Raw genomic sequence first — 13910 nt, forward strand, 5'->3', positions numbered from 1 at the left:
GAATGGGAACCATGAAGGAAGAGTGAAAAGAAAATAAAGAACCTTCACTAAACTTACCTGCTATTAATGAACTACCGCTGAGCTAATAGAGCCTGTTGCTAAAGGATATCTATTATCATATGAGAAGATTCATAACAAAGAACAAAGGTGTGCAAGCAACCTGCCACCCTAGTCCTTCTTCAGATAGACATTGTGTGAGTCAGAAAAGCTCCTTGTAGGTGCCACAATATTGCTTGATTGTTTTGACACCTCAGGCAATTAATAGGAGATAGCAGTTAAAAATAACCATGCTCACTACTGTCTTTGTTTCTATGGGTTTTCTATTGTCTTGCTTTTTCCTGAAGAGTTTTCTGCTGGCCTAATAAGGAATGACACACATGGTCATGAATTTTTAATTGGCAATCAAAGATGGGAATGAATGTAAACAAAACAGCAGGGCCAGGAGAACCTCACAGATGCCTTTTTGAGGTCAGGTGGGGAAATGTTCCTAAATCACATAGGGATAAGAAAAGGCTCCACGGGTCTTATTTTTAGTGTAGATATTGTGGCTTCATATGCTATCTTTACTGGAGGAGCATGACAACCTACTCTAGTATTCTTGCCTGGAGAATCCCCATGGACAGAGGAGCCTGGCAGGGTACAGTCCATGGGGTTGTAAAGAGTCAGACACAACTGAGCGACTAAGCACAGCACATGCTGTCTTTATTTACCTGCTTCCTTGGTGGGGGTAGGAACGGGGGACAGTAAAGTCTTCACTTGGTGGTAGGAAGATGTGTGGTTATCCTGTGACCTGTGTACTTTGCTCTCTGAGCATTGCTGCCCTATTGTAGTAATGCCCTGGTACAGCCCTCTCCTGAGTTGAGAGAGGTGCCTTTTCCTCCTCTTGCTTTTGCCTTGTTCTGAGCCATTGCTTCCAGTGAGAAACTCTTGGAAGTACCATGTTGTCCCCATGGCATGACCTCATAAGGTGATTGTGAGGATTATTAAGGTCATCCATATAAAGTGACTGCATTCATGGATATTTATGTGCCATGTGCCACGCTAAGTCCCTTCAGTCATGTCCAACTCTTTGCAACCGTATGGACTGTAGCCTGCCAGGCTCCTCTGTCCATGGGCTTCTCCAGGCAAGAATACTGGAGTAGCCATTCCCTTCTCCAGAGGATCTTCCTAACCCAGGGATCAAAGCTGGGTCTCCTGCATTACAGGCAGATTCTTTAGTGTTTGAACCACAGAAACTGTGTTGGTCCTCAGAATGAAAAAGCTCAGTTTCTGTACCTGCCATCTGCTGAAATTTTAATATGTAAACAAAGGCCTCCTTTGGGCCCAAAATGGGTATGCTAGTATGGCTGATATAGCCTCTCTCAAACTTTTCAGTTTGGGTAACCTCCTTCACTATGTACTTCCCCACCCCAGAGTGCTCTGTGGCTGCCTTTTCAGCCTGCCCCACTAAGCACCACTCTCCCTTGCTTCCCAGAATGCCTATGTCAACATCAACCGCATCATGTCTGTGGCTTCCCGCCTCTCAGAGGCTGGCCACTACGCTTCACAGCAAATCAAGCAGATCTCCACGCAGCTAGACCAGGAATGGAAGAGTTTCGCAGCTGCCCTGGATGAACGCAGCACCATCCTCGCCATGTCTGCTGTGTTCCATCAGAAGGCTGAGCAGGTGAGGCCAGGGGGAGCCGCTGCAGCTGCTGTCGGTGGGGCAGGGTCAGGGCAGACTGGGAGGACATACACTGAGGTGTAGAGAGCCCCTCCTCTCTTTTTGAAACACTGAAGACCTTGTTGGGTAGTTGTGACAAAACCCATGTTCTACTGCTGTCATGGCCCCTGTATACACAGAAAGACATTGATAACTCTTAGTGACTTTGCTTACATTCAAACAGGAAGGAACCAGAGCCTGTTTACATTCTGCTTACTAGTTTATTGGTGTGTGTGTGTGTTGACTGCTTAGTTTGCATTCCATGAACATAGACCAAGGAGTGAAACTAAACTGATCATTGAGTTTTATCAGGGGCAAACTAATTTTATATGAAGCATTTGCTGTGGATAATAATAATACAGTGGACAGAAATAATTATTATTTATTGCCATTTACTTACTGGCATTGGCCAGTGACATTATTAACCCATTTTATGGAGAGGAGCAGGGAAGCCCAGAGAGATTAAGTGATCTGCCTAAGATCCAGTGGTGTATAGGAGCTGACTCTAACCAGCTTAGGAAGAGCCAATGGCTAAATTTTCACAAATTTAAAAACTGAACTTGTTGTTAAACATAGCCATTACTTCAAACTGTATAAGTTTAAATATGTCATATTAAAAACAAAGGTAATTATTACTCAAAATTCATTATTTTCAATTACTTCAATAGATCTTATTATTTTCTATGTTCTTGAGATTATTTCTAATATTTATGTCTATGGTGGAAAAAGTATACAATTGTGTGCTTCTGATCACCTCCTCCCAGCTCCACATTTGGTGATGTCACACTGGTAGCCTGAAATAGACCAAGAGAGACATTTTACACCATGAAAATAATCAAGTGTTACAAACCAGTGCTTGATTTGTTGTTTTATTGATTGTATAGAATCTTTTAAAAAATGAGAGAGAAATATTTTAAAATTTAGTTTTAGTGTAAAAATGTGCTCTGTGTAGAGCTGTTACACTGTGAATAGAACACAAAATTGAGGAAATATTCTTCTGATATTCAAAAATATAATTTCATTCAGCAAAAAAGCCACTTAAAATCACTGATGAATGAGTAACATTCTGACATACGTCTCCAGGTGTTTTTTACTTTTGTCTTATACCTTAACAAAAGTTAAAATACCAACCAGCTTTTGTGTTGTAACTATATAAGTTTGTCATTTACAGATAGAAGCATCTGTGAGAATTAATTTGTTGCGTGGAATTTATCATAAGAAGCATTCTATATGCTTCTGAATTTGCAGTTTCTTTGTAAATTATGTATGTGCTACACATCTTTTATAGCAGTAAAATTTATAACATATTGGGTGTATACACACACACATATTTATACTGGTTATTAAAAGTTTATTAATACACCATTGTGAAAATCAAACAATCTATAGGCATCTGGGATCAAGTGTGTCTAACATTAAAGCCATGGTTTTATCCTCTAAATTTCTTCCTTTGTATGACATTTGGGTAGCTCATAGGTAATATAGAGTCAGACACAAGGTCATTTCTTAAATCTCTTCCTCTGTTACCCACCTAACGTGGAAGTCAGCATGGAATAATTGAAAGAGTCTAGGTTTTGATGCCAGACATATGTAGGTTCTGATCATTAACTCTTAGGCAAGTCATCTCAACATTCTGAGCTTGTTTGCTCATCTCTAATGTGGGGATGATCATAAATCTCACAGCACTGTTGTAAGAATTGGAACATTAGGTGCTTAGTGTGTTTCTTAAGTGGTAAACATTACTACTGTGGGTATATGTTCAACATACTATCCTGGTATGTTTGTATTTCCTCCACCCTGTGTCTGATGTGTCTGATTCTATCTGAGCCCTTCCCAGAGACTGAAATTCTTGTGTTGTAAGTCAAGAGCAACCCTACACATTGAGAGGAATCTAGCCTTTTATTATTATTTTTTATGATAATGGTGGTAGTAGCTGCGAATATCCACAGCTAATCTCCTATTCTCTCTTTAACCCTGTTACTTCAAACTTTGTTCAGGATTTCTACAGACTGGCAATGGAGATTCAATGCCTCCCTATCTGTCTCTTTCTCTCCTTGAGATGACCATTGTGTGGGATCTGATATAGGACTGTGGTTAGAGTGTTACCAAGAAATCCCAAAGGCCTTGAAGTGGTCCTACCCCCGTGTTTGACATATAACCATCAAGTTACTTTCAGGTTGCTTTGTAAAATGGTTGTTGATGGGGAAAAGCAGCTTCTGAGATATTAGAAAACACATGCAGATTGATACTGGGTGATACCCAGCACTCTTCCAGAATTGTTAGGAGGTGGCTTAATGCAATATAAACATACAGAACGAAAAATCAACCACCACAGCCAACTGGCTAAGGACTGAAAGCTGACACAACACCAAGAGGAGTACTCAAGCAGTTGTAGAAACACATACCCGAATTGAGAGTAACTGGGGGAATCAACTTTTATTTGCTGTTTCCTGACTTGGATTATTTTGGATGAGAAGAAATTTTATTTGTATCCATTTTTTAAATGCAATTTCTCAAGATTGCCAGTCCTTCAGGGAAACTCATAAACCATGCTTCTTTTTAGCTGGAAAACACACACACACACACACACACACACACACACACACACACACACACACGAAACAATGGATTCAAGGCTATTTTTTCAATGCATTTATTTAGGCAGCTCTTTATTGTCCTCAGATGGGTTGTTCTAGGCAATGAGATAAAAAGGTATTTAGGCGATTAATTTAAATGGAGCTGTGCACTCAGGCAAGAAGAATCACAGACAGAACCATTCCAGACTGTTAGGTGAAGAATTATCTGCATTTTAGAGGTGTATTTTCCACCCAATAAATCTGAGTGATTTCAGTTAGCTCACCCTTTGTGCATGGAGACCCATAGTTTTCCAAAGTTGTTAATTTTAATTTTTAAATAATTTTATTTCTGTCAAGATCTATATCTATATATCACATCCCAGGAGTCACTCTAGACACAGTACAGTCTGTCCTTAATCTACCCTCTCCCTGCCAGCCCCTTGGGGTTCTGACCCAACAGCAGGAATCTTATTGAGTGTTAATCTCCACCCCCTGTAGGAATGGTCTCTGCAAGTTCCCTGGGGTCCTGAATGGGCATTTATGAGGCGTTCTTTGCTCCTCTTCACAGCTCGATATCCACCTTGTAAAGCTTATGTGTGTAAATATCCCGTTTTGTTATATGTTGCCTTTCATGTGTGAGCATGCACAGGATAAGCATCTCTCATGTACACATGTAATTTAGTGAACTGTTTTCACACATGTATTTTATAGTGGATATAGCCCACTGAACATGAAGATAACTTCCACCCCCAGCAGTTTCATAGTAGTCATCTTTCTTTGTGTAAACTACACTTTCTAAATAGGTATTTGGGTCTGACTTCTTTCCTGAGGTTGGTGTTTATAGAATTAAAGAAAAAACTCCACCTTCTGCAGTGGTCTCTGAAAGCTTCCAGAAGTCCTGATGCTTCTTAAACGTATCTGTCGTGCCCGTCACTGCCCGCCCCCAGTGCTCCCACACTGACCTAGCTGGCATCTCCTTCCAGTTCTTGTCGGGAGTGGATGCCTGGTGCAAGATGTGCAGCGAAGGTGGCCTGCCATCTGAGATGCAGGACCTGGAGCTGGCGATTCACCACCACCAGTCTTTGTATGAGCAGGTGACCCAGGCCTACACAGAGGTGAGAACCAAACAGGACACCCACGGGTCCTGGTTATGTATGGGGGTGGGTGGCAAGAGCGCCAGCCTGTGAGCTGTGACATAGTCTGGGTTGGACTAAGAAGAAAAGAGGCCATTTTTCTCCTTTTGGAGACATCTTTAAGATCTTTGATCTGTGAATGATGGTCTCCGCCCGGGAAGCAGAAAAATGCAGCCATCAGCAGGTACCACGCTGGTGTACATGTGTGCGCGCGCACACACACACACACACACACACACACACACACACACACACACACACACACACACACACACACACACACACACACACACACACACACACACACACGTCCCTACCTCACCCTGTGTGTGAAGACTGGACTGTCAGAGGAAGGACTGTAAGAAAGCAAGTCTGTGTTCCTCTGGAGCTTTCTAGATGGTGAACAGCCTTGCCACCACTTTTATGAAGCAGCTCATCAAAAAAATGCTAATTTTCTCACTGACAGATCCAGAGGACAACTCACCATGGGTTGGAGATAAGTGTTTGTAGCAGTGAGAAGCTGCTGTGGAAGTGAAAATCAAACTAAACAGCTCTTCTGCTAGAAAATCGAAGACTGGGAGCATGGTACAAGTTAAGGGGGAAACACTTCCTGTTAAAGTAAAGGAAAAGAAGTATATAGGTGCATGTGTGTGAATACACCCAGCCCAGTAAGTTTGTTAACTGATATGAACTCTGAGGGAGAGGCTGAGGATGTGAAGAGATGGGCTGATCAGGAAAGCTGGATGAGAAGAGGGAAGGGTCTTCACATCTGGCCCATGGATTTTCTTGGGGGAAAGGTCAGCTAGGGCACTGTTTCTCAAAGTGGGTTCCTGAACCATCTGCCTCAGACTTACCTGAGGTGCTTGTTAAAGGTGTAGATTCCTGGGTTCAATTCCAGGCTGAATCAGACTGTCAGTAAGTAGGACCTGGAACCTCCATTTCAATAAATTTCAACCCAAGTGAGTTTGGTGCTTGTTGAAGTCAAAGAACTAATGGCCTCTGAGTGAAAATAAGATTTTTTGCCACAGTCAAAATGGAAATTTGAATCCTGGTTCCTTCTCTTACCCGTGTGACCTCAAACAAGTTACTTAACCACCCAAAGACTCATTTTCTTCCTCTGTGAAATGAAAGTAATAACAACTGCCTGTAGTTTTAAGAGTTGTAAAGGTAATTCATGTAATCCACTTGGCCCAGTGCCTGACAATAATAAGTGCTGAAAAGGTAACTGGTTTCATTGTTTTAAGAGGCAGAGAGAGGAGAACTAGTGAGCCAAATTTGATCTCACCAGCTCCAATGCACACAGCCCAAGGCTTTCTCTCAGAACAGAACTGTGCCTCTGCCCGTGGGTCAAGAATCTCTAAATTTACTCTTTATAAAGTATAAAAATAGAGCATATAAATGAGAGTATAATCACACTCAGAGTGTGATTATAATCATATACAGAGACACGGCATTTCTCTCAATTAATTCTCGGGCCCTAGCACTGTGGGATGTAGATGCTCCCTTCAAGCCCACTTTAGAGGTCAGTGAACTGCCCCTGCCTCCTGCACATGTGGGGTGAGGCAGAGGACTGGGACTTGGGTTGACTTGAATTTCAGGACTTGGCCCTCCAACTGGAACCACCCAGCCCTGGACAGAGCACAGTGTCCAAAGGCAGCATTGCTCAGAATTCCCTGAAGAGAGCTGTCCCGGGTTTGGCCACGGAATGTGTATCTTATTCATGTCTCTGAATTATCAATGAGGTACTTCCTCTCTCCCTTTCCTGGCAATACATTGTAGGAGGCAACATGGTAGAATGGGGTGGATAGAGTTGGTCATCAAAATTGGTCATTTTCCTCCAGCCAGGCTCTCTCTCCTGTCTTAGCTGCACTCTCCACCTTAATCATGTGTTCTCCTTTCTTTATCATGCCACAGTCCTCCATGTACTTCTGTGGCTCCATCAACAGGGAGTAACTACTGGCTCTGTGTTTCTGAGCCCCCAGCTAAGCTATTATCAGGATGTGCAGGTAAGGGAGGGGAAGCTGCAAGCCCAGCAAATAGCTCCCTATTCATCTTCATAAGGCCAAAAGTGGGAGCACACGTCCCTCTGCCACGTTTTTGGAAGGAAAGGACTGTCTTAACTCTACGTCAACTTTGACTTCATTGTTAACCAGATTAATTTGGGGTCTTAAAATTCCTATGAATTCCCTAGTCATCACTGTTTTAAATTAGAAAGACACATGCTCCTTGGATACTCTGCCAAGCGCTGGAGAGCCACAAGTGTCAATCAGATGATGGCACTTCCTAGAAATATTGCCAGGAATCTGGTGAGGATTGACAGGGAATGTCACTCCCACTGGTTTTAGCACTGAAGGTGAATTTTGGGGAACCCAGGAGCATGGATGTTGTGTCTACAATCTAAGGGTCCCTCCCTTATTCTGCATGTTCTCAAAAGACAAGGATGTTACCACTTTCAGGAGAAAAAAAAGGGGGGTTGAATAAAAGGAGAGTGAAAGAAGGATAAATATAAAAGAAAGAAAATGACAAGGAAATAAAGAAGGTAAGACAGAGAAATGATGATGATGATAAAGATAGAATTTGGTAGCCAGTACTACACACTGGGTTCTGTTCTAAGTGCTCTGCTTGTGTTAACTCGTTAATCCTTACCACAACTCTTTGAGCTATGTGCCATTACTATCCCTACCTCACACACAAGGAAGCTGAGGCCCAAAGAGGTTAAGTAACTTGCCCCTAGTCACACACTTAGAAGTTCAGAGCTAGGTAGAGGAAGGTGAGGAAGGAAGAGGAAGAGGGGTTTATGGTGACAACTTATATTCAGGTTTTTTTTCCAAGGTGGAGTTCTGTTGCCTCATCTAGTTAGAGAGTCAGTCAAGATATTTATCAAGTACCAAGTGTCAGGCACCGTCCTAGGCATGGAGAGAGATAAACAGGGTAGAGTACTTGCCCTGAAAAAACTGAAATTCAAAGAGAGACACTGATTCAGGGTCTTGAAGATGATGGCCGCAGCACCAGCACTTCCTCAGGCTGCAGGCTGAACACTGGGTCAGCTCTGGTGGCACACTCCTCGGTTGTCATGAATCTGGGTGGGAATCTCAGTTCCAACCAGGGGCCCCTACAGCTTGCCTTGCCTTTCCCTGCCTCACCTCCTCTCCCCCTTCTCCTTCGACTTGACCTTTCTCGTCTTACAGGTCAGCCAGGACGGCAAAGCACTGCTGGACGTGCTGCAGCGGCCCCTGAGTCCCGGGAACTCCGAGTCCCTCACAGCCACAGCCAACTACTCCAAGGCGGTGCACCAGGTGCTGGATGTGGTGCACGAGGTGCTGCACCACCAGCGGCGGCTTGAGAGCATCTGGCAGCACCGCAAGGTGCGGCTGCACCAGCGCCTGCAGCTCTGCGTCTTCCAGCAGGATGTCCAGCAGGTACCACGCTGCTCCCCCGTCCCGGCGTCTCTCACAGACCAAGCAGGCGTGCCTGAGTCCCTCACCTAGGTGATCAGGCCTGGGGGTGCCTGATTTATGGACAGAAGAGGGCAGTCCAGCCCCCAGCAGCCCCCACCCCCTCCTATACCATCCAGACTTGTTCACTGATGCTTCTCACTTAAGCAGCTCTACAGACCTGGCCTGGGGTTGGGAAGGGAGGCTCAATCTGAGAAATAGCAATTCTTTGCAGTCATGACTGTTTTCTTTGGGGAAAGCTTGACCATCCCCCCAGGCATGAACTTTTTAGACAGCTCTGGGTCTGGGGGGTTATCTGAGTACTGTCAGGGCTGGACCCCCAGCCAGCTCGCTTCTCAACCAGGGATACAGGTGGCCTGCTGGAGCTGGGGTGTAGTGGGGTGCAGAGCCTTTAGGGGATTCTTTGGCAAGCTTGAACTTGGGAAACCAGATTTAAAAAATGGGCTGTTGATAATTGTGTGTTCTGTAATTAGAGGTTACTTCTGGCTTAATCTGTTTCTTGCATTATTATAATAGTCATAACTTTTATTCTTTACCACAAAGAGTAAAGAAATGGTTATTTTCTAACTATAAAAGGATAGCCTTGCCACAAATACTCTTTTGGATGAAATGACCCATTCTTTTCTCCTCATACTTCCTTTGTCTGTCTCTTTGGGTACCCCTAGGAGCCTTTCTCTGAGGACTAATAGCTGGAGCAGGGGGTGCTTGGGAACTAGAGATGAGAGTTAAGATTTAGTATCATTTCCCTGCTGGTTCACAGCAAGAGGCAGGGGTGGGAGCAGTCATGTTCTCAAACTTTTTCTGTGGCCACCTCATCATTTCAGGATTTTGCACATAAAATAGCGTTTCACTCTCCTTCTACACCTCCTGTGATATTGACCAAATATAGTCGAAAAGTATATTAAAATATACGTGGAAAATTGAAAGCTAACTGGATGTGTCTTTGGAATGCTGGTTCCCCTTACAGCTGTTGTTAGGAAGATCTTACACTGGGTAACCCTGAGAAGAAGACAGGTTGGAGGGAGAGCAGGGCATCCTATCAGGGGCTGTGACACCCTCTGTGTGTTGGGTCACCACCATGCAGTCAGTCCCAGGAGTGGACAGGCCTCCAGAAGTGTCCCATATTCTTGGGTTGCCCTAACTCCTTTGCAGCCCCCGCCCCCCAACTAGGGCAGTGAGGAGTCTTCAGAGGTGACACTTTAGTCTCGGGAGAGATGGGAACTGCTGATGTGCTGGTCCAGGCTCTGAAACCCTTGTGGGGTTTGCTGGGAATGGAAAAGCAAATGCTCTAGTTGTCTGCTCCTGCTGTCTGGAATTGTTCATCTCTGAGCACAGAAGACCACAGGGTTGGTCTGTGAATGAGACAGAGTTAGGTGCCAGCCTCCAGAAGCACACAGAGGGGACGTTACTGTTTCAGTGAACTTTGAGTGACTTTTGGAGATTTCTGTACCATGGATTATGCAGCTTCCTTGGTGTGCTCATTGCCTTCCTGCTGTTTTCATGGTTGTTGGATGGTGTAGGATAGATGCTGGAGAGGGGCAGAGGGCTGTGAGGAGGGTGGGGAAAGACATCCCCATTAGGAGGGCGGTATCTAGACACAGACTGTCTGGAAATAGCAATTATCGGACTATTTTGTGGCCACCCTGACATCTACACTACAGCTAGGGGGAAGTATAACAAAGCTACACTGGTGACTGTTCTACATCATGCTGTTAGAAATGAGAGCATCTCTGGAATGGAGACCCTATCAGTTCACCTCCATCAGTGAATCACATTGTTGGCACTCAACAAAAGCAATAAGATTATGAGGTAGAAGTAAGGGGGTTTGGATTTTCCGTGAGAACTGAATCCCCCAGGGTGGTTAATCCCATTGTTGTTTTCTGGACATGTGAATGTGACTTCTAAAGACATGATATCATTCAGCCATTGTCCCACTCACTCTCACTCACCAAATGTCTGACACTGGGGCAGATACGCAAAGATGAATGTGATAAACAAGGGCTACTACTTTGTGATGGGTCTCAGTTGCTTCCTGACACCCAGCAACCATCAGCGTCTGATCAGTGTCTGAGCTGGTGCTTCAGAGGTCACTGGACATGATGAACTCAGTGGTTCCAGTGACAAACTTGAATTTTGGTCTCCCATTTCCAAGCCATGCAGGAGCCTGTCCTAGTTTTCAGAGTCAGATTGGGACAAATAGTTTCCCTTCTCTGTGCTCCTACAATTATATTTAATTATATATGTATATATACTTCCCAGGTGGCACTAGTGGTAAAGAACCCATCTGCCACTGCAGGAGGAATAGAAGACTTGAGTTCGATCCCTGGGTCAGGAAGATCCCCTGGAGGAGGGGGCATGGCAACCCCCTCCAGTATTCTTGCCTGGAGAATACCATGAACAGAGGAACCTGGTGGGCTACGTTCCATAAGGTCGCAGAGTGTCAGACATGACTGAAGTGACTTGGCATGCATGCATGCATGCATCCACATACATAAAAAATAATTTAACGCAAAAGTCAAAGTGCTATTGAAATTTTATATATTTATCATTTTTTATTTTGCATTTTTTCATCTCTTCTGTTCCAGTATCTCCTTGAGAGCAGAAGGCATGACTGCTGCTTCTCTGTGCCCCTTATAACTCTTAGCCACCTGGCATAAAGCTAGAGTTCTTTTAATATTTGCTGACTTGAGCAGAAACCCCAGTTTCTGCTTCTATGACTTGAACATCATCTAACCCTCCCTCCCAGCCCATTCAGTAGTTGCCAGTGAGTAGCTGGGGTCTGCATGCAGGAATTGTGAAAGTCTGAAGGGTCCCAGATATTTACTTACAGCCCCAGGCAGAGGACTCAGGGACATAACATTAGTGCTACAAAGCATCTTGGTGACCATCAGCTATTCAGCAAGTGTGGGCCTGGGCAGGGAGCCCAGCGCTGCACTAGGTTCTGGCAAGATGCCTGCTTAGATAGAAAGGCAACAAAAGATACACACTTGAAAATAGAAAGGTCCATACTACCTGAGCGTGCCAGGCAGGTGCATAGCAATCAAGTATTAATGGGACAGGCTGAGGTGCAAGAAGTCAGAGTTGGTATCCTGAAAGAGGAGAGAATTGATTAACCATATAGTCTGGATCCAAGACTCCTGAGCACATTTGGGGTTGAGAGATATTTACTCTACAGCCTAAGTGGGAAGCTTGTGAGTAAGCATCAATGGCTAGGGCAGCATAGCATTGTGGATAAAAAGCATGGGCTCTGGAGCCAGACAGCCTGAGTTTATATCCTGTTCTGACAAGTCTTGGCCATGGGACCTTGGGCAAGTGACTTTACTCCTGGTGCTTCAGGTTTCTCGCCCTAAAATAGGAAACATCGCATACCTGTCTTTTCGGACTGAATGAGGTGCAAGCGCAGTGCCTGCCCAGCATGTAGTAGATTCTCCAGCAGTATTGCCTGGGTTTAGTCACATCCCCTTTGAGTAGTACTTGGGTGTCCCCTGTCGCTTGTGCTATTGGGAAGCCCCAGCCTGATTCCTTTGTTTCTACAACAGCAACTGCTTCGTGGGTCTGTTGAGTTTCATTGCACTCAGTGATGAAAATCTCAGAACTGCCAGGGACCTGAAAGAGCACCCAGTCTCACCTACTATAGGCCAAAGAAACTGAGGCCCAGAGATGTAAAGCAACTTGGTCATAACCACACAGCTAGTTAATGGTAGTTCCAGGGCCAGAAACTAAGTCTTCTGGCTCCCAGTCCAGGTATCCTACAGAAAAGTCACACAAGAAAGGAGCCTGGTGGACAGAGGAGAACAGAAGAGAGACAGGAGGGATACATACAACCTAATAGAGAGAGAAGAAAGACAGACACACACATACACACCCTGGAACAGGGAGAGAAAGGAGAGACAGGGGCTGTGGGGGGTGGGAAAGAAAAGGATAGATTTAAAAACAGAGATCAGAGAAACAGACATACATGGGCTGGGAGGAGAAAGAGAAAGAGGAAGGTGGGGCAGAGACAGAAGAGAAAGAGACAGGGTCTCCTGCTTGTGGAGAGAGGAGGGGGAGCCAGCCAAGCTTTCCCTGTGCCTGACTCCTTGTCTCATTGCCATTTCTGGGGGATGGTCTTTTCCCAAGCAGGATTACCTTGTCCAAAGCACGGAGTAAAGCAGAGAGGTTAAAATCAAGATAGACACTGGTGAAAACAAGATTTCATTTAAACATTATGTACCCAGAATTGGCCTGACACATTATCTCTGTGCTAGCTGTTCTTTGGGTCCCAACAGGTGTCCTTTTACCATTTTCTTCCCCTCTGGGCTTGGAGGCAGTGAAAATAAGTCTCTGAGGATCAAACTGGAACTTGGGTTCATTAAGATACAGAAATGCATGAATAGGGCACACCTGCCGTAGTATTGCTAGTGGAATAATTTTCAGTGCTACTGTTTTTCCAGTGTAGAGTAGAACAGTACTAAAAGTGAAGGCGAAAGTGTCAGTCCTCAGTTGTGTCCAACTCTGCAACCCCATGGACTGTAGCTTGCCAGGCTCCTTTGTCTATGGTATTTCCCAGGCAAGAATACTGGAGTATTGCCATTCCCTACTAAGCAATAGCCAAAGGAGCATTTCACAACACTATCAGCCAACTTATCTTTCCATCATGGGCTCCTTTCGAGCCCAGATAGACCTAATTTTGTTGAGAAGAACAAGGAGTAGCTAGTCTTGATCTTTCTGATAGATGCAAACTCTATTCCATTTTTTCATAGCCAGAGTAACTGTCATGAGTATCTCTGTAAGCTGTCTTATTCTACCTCCTTTTCTTCTTCCCCTTGCCTGTGGTGCAAGGATAAATTGGTAGAGTGTTTTGAAACACCTGTGTGCAAGGCCCTGTACTAGGAGTTGGGGGTCCCTGGCCTGAGAGAAGACATATGTACCTAAGGATGTATGAATGGCGTGTGTCTATCTGGCTTTTGGGCCAGAGAAGCAAGACAACAACGGGCTGGTGGAGTCAGAGCAGAAAAATTTCCCATGGTTGGAATGGCATTTGCACTAGCTCTTGGAGCTCAGG

General features: G+C 44.7%; 1 protein-coding gene across 12 annotated transcripts in view; it reads left to right on the forward strand.

Moving 5' to 3' along the window:
* Positions 1-13910, forward strand: part of KALRN (kalirin RhoGEF kinase) — a 678650-nt gene that overhangs the window by 286605 nt on the left and 378135 nt on the right. For all 12 annotated transcript variants that reach the window (XM_065943374.1, XM_065943379.1, XM_065943376.1 and 9 more), the window contains exons 7-9: positions 1475-1666; positions 5262-5393; positions 8600-8830. In XM_065943374.1, coding sequence (XP_065799446.1) covers positions 1475-1666; positions 5262-5393; positions 8600-8830 — 555 coding nt within the window. The remainder of the gene's footprint in view (positions 1-1474; positions 1667-5261; positions 5394-8599; positions 8831-13910) is intronic.

The sequence above is a fragment of the Muntiacus reevesi genome, chromosome 8 (assembly GCF_963930625.1).
Source record: "Muntiacus reevesi chromosome 8, mMunRee1.1, whole genome shotgun sequence".
NCBI classification, from domain to species: Eukaryota; Metazoa; Chordata; class Mammalia; order Artiodactyla; family Cervidae; genus Muntiacus; species Muntiacus reevesi.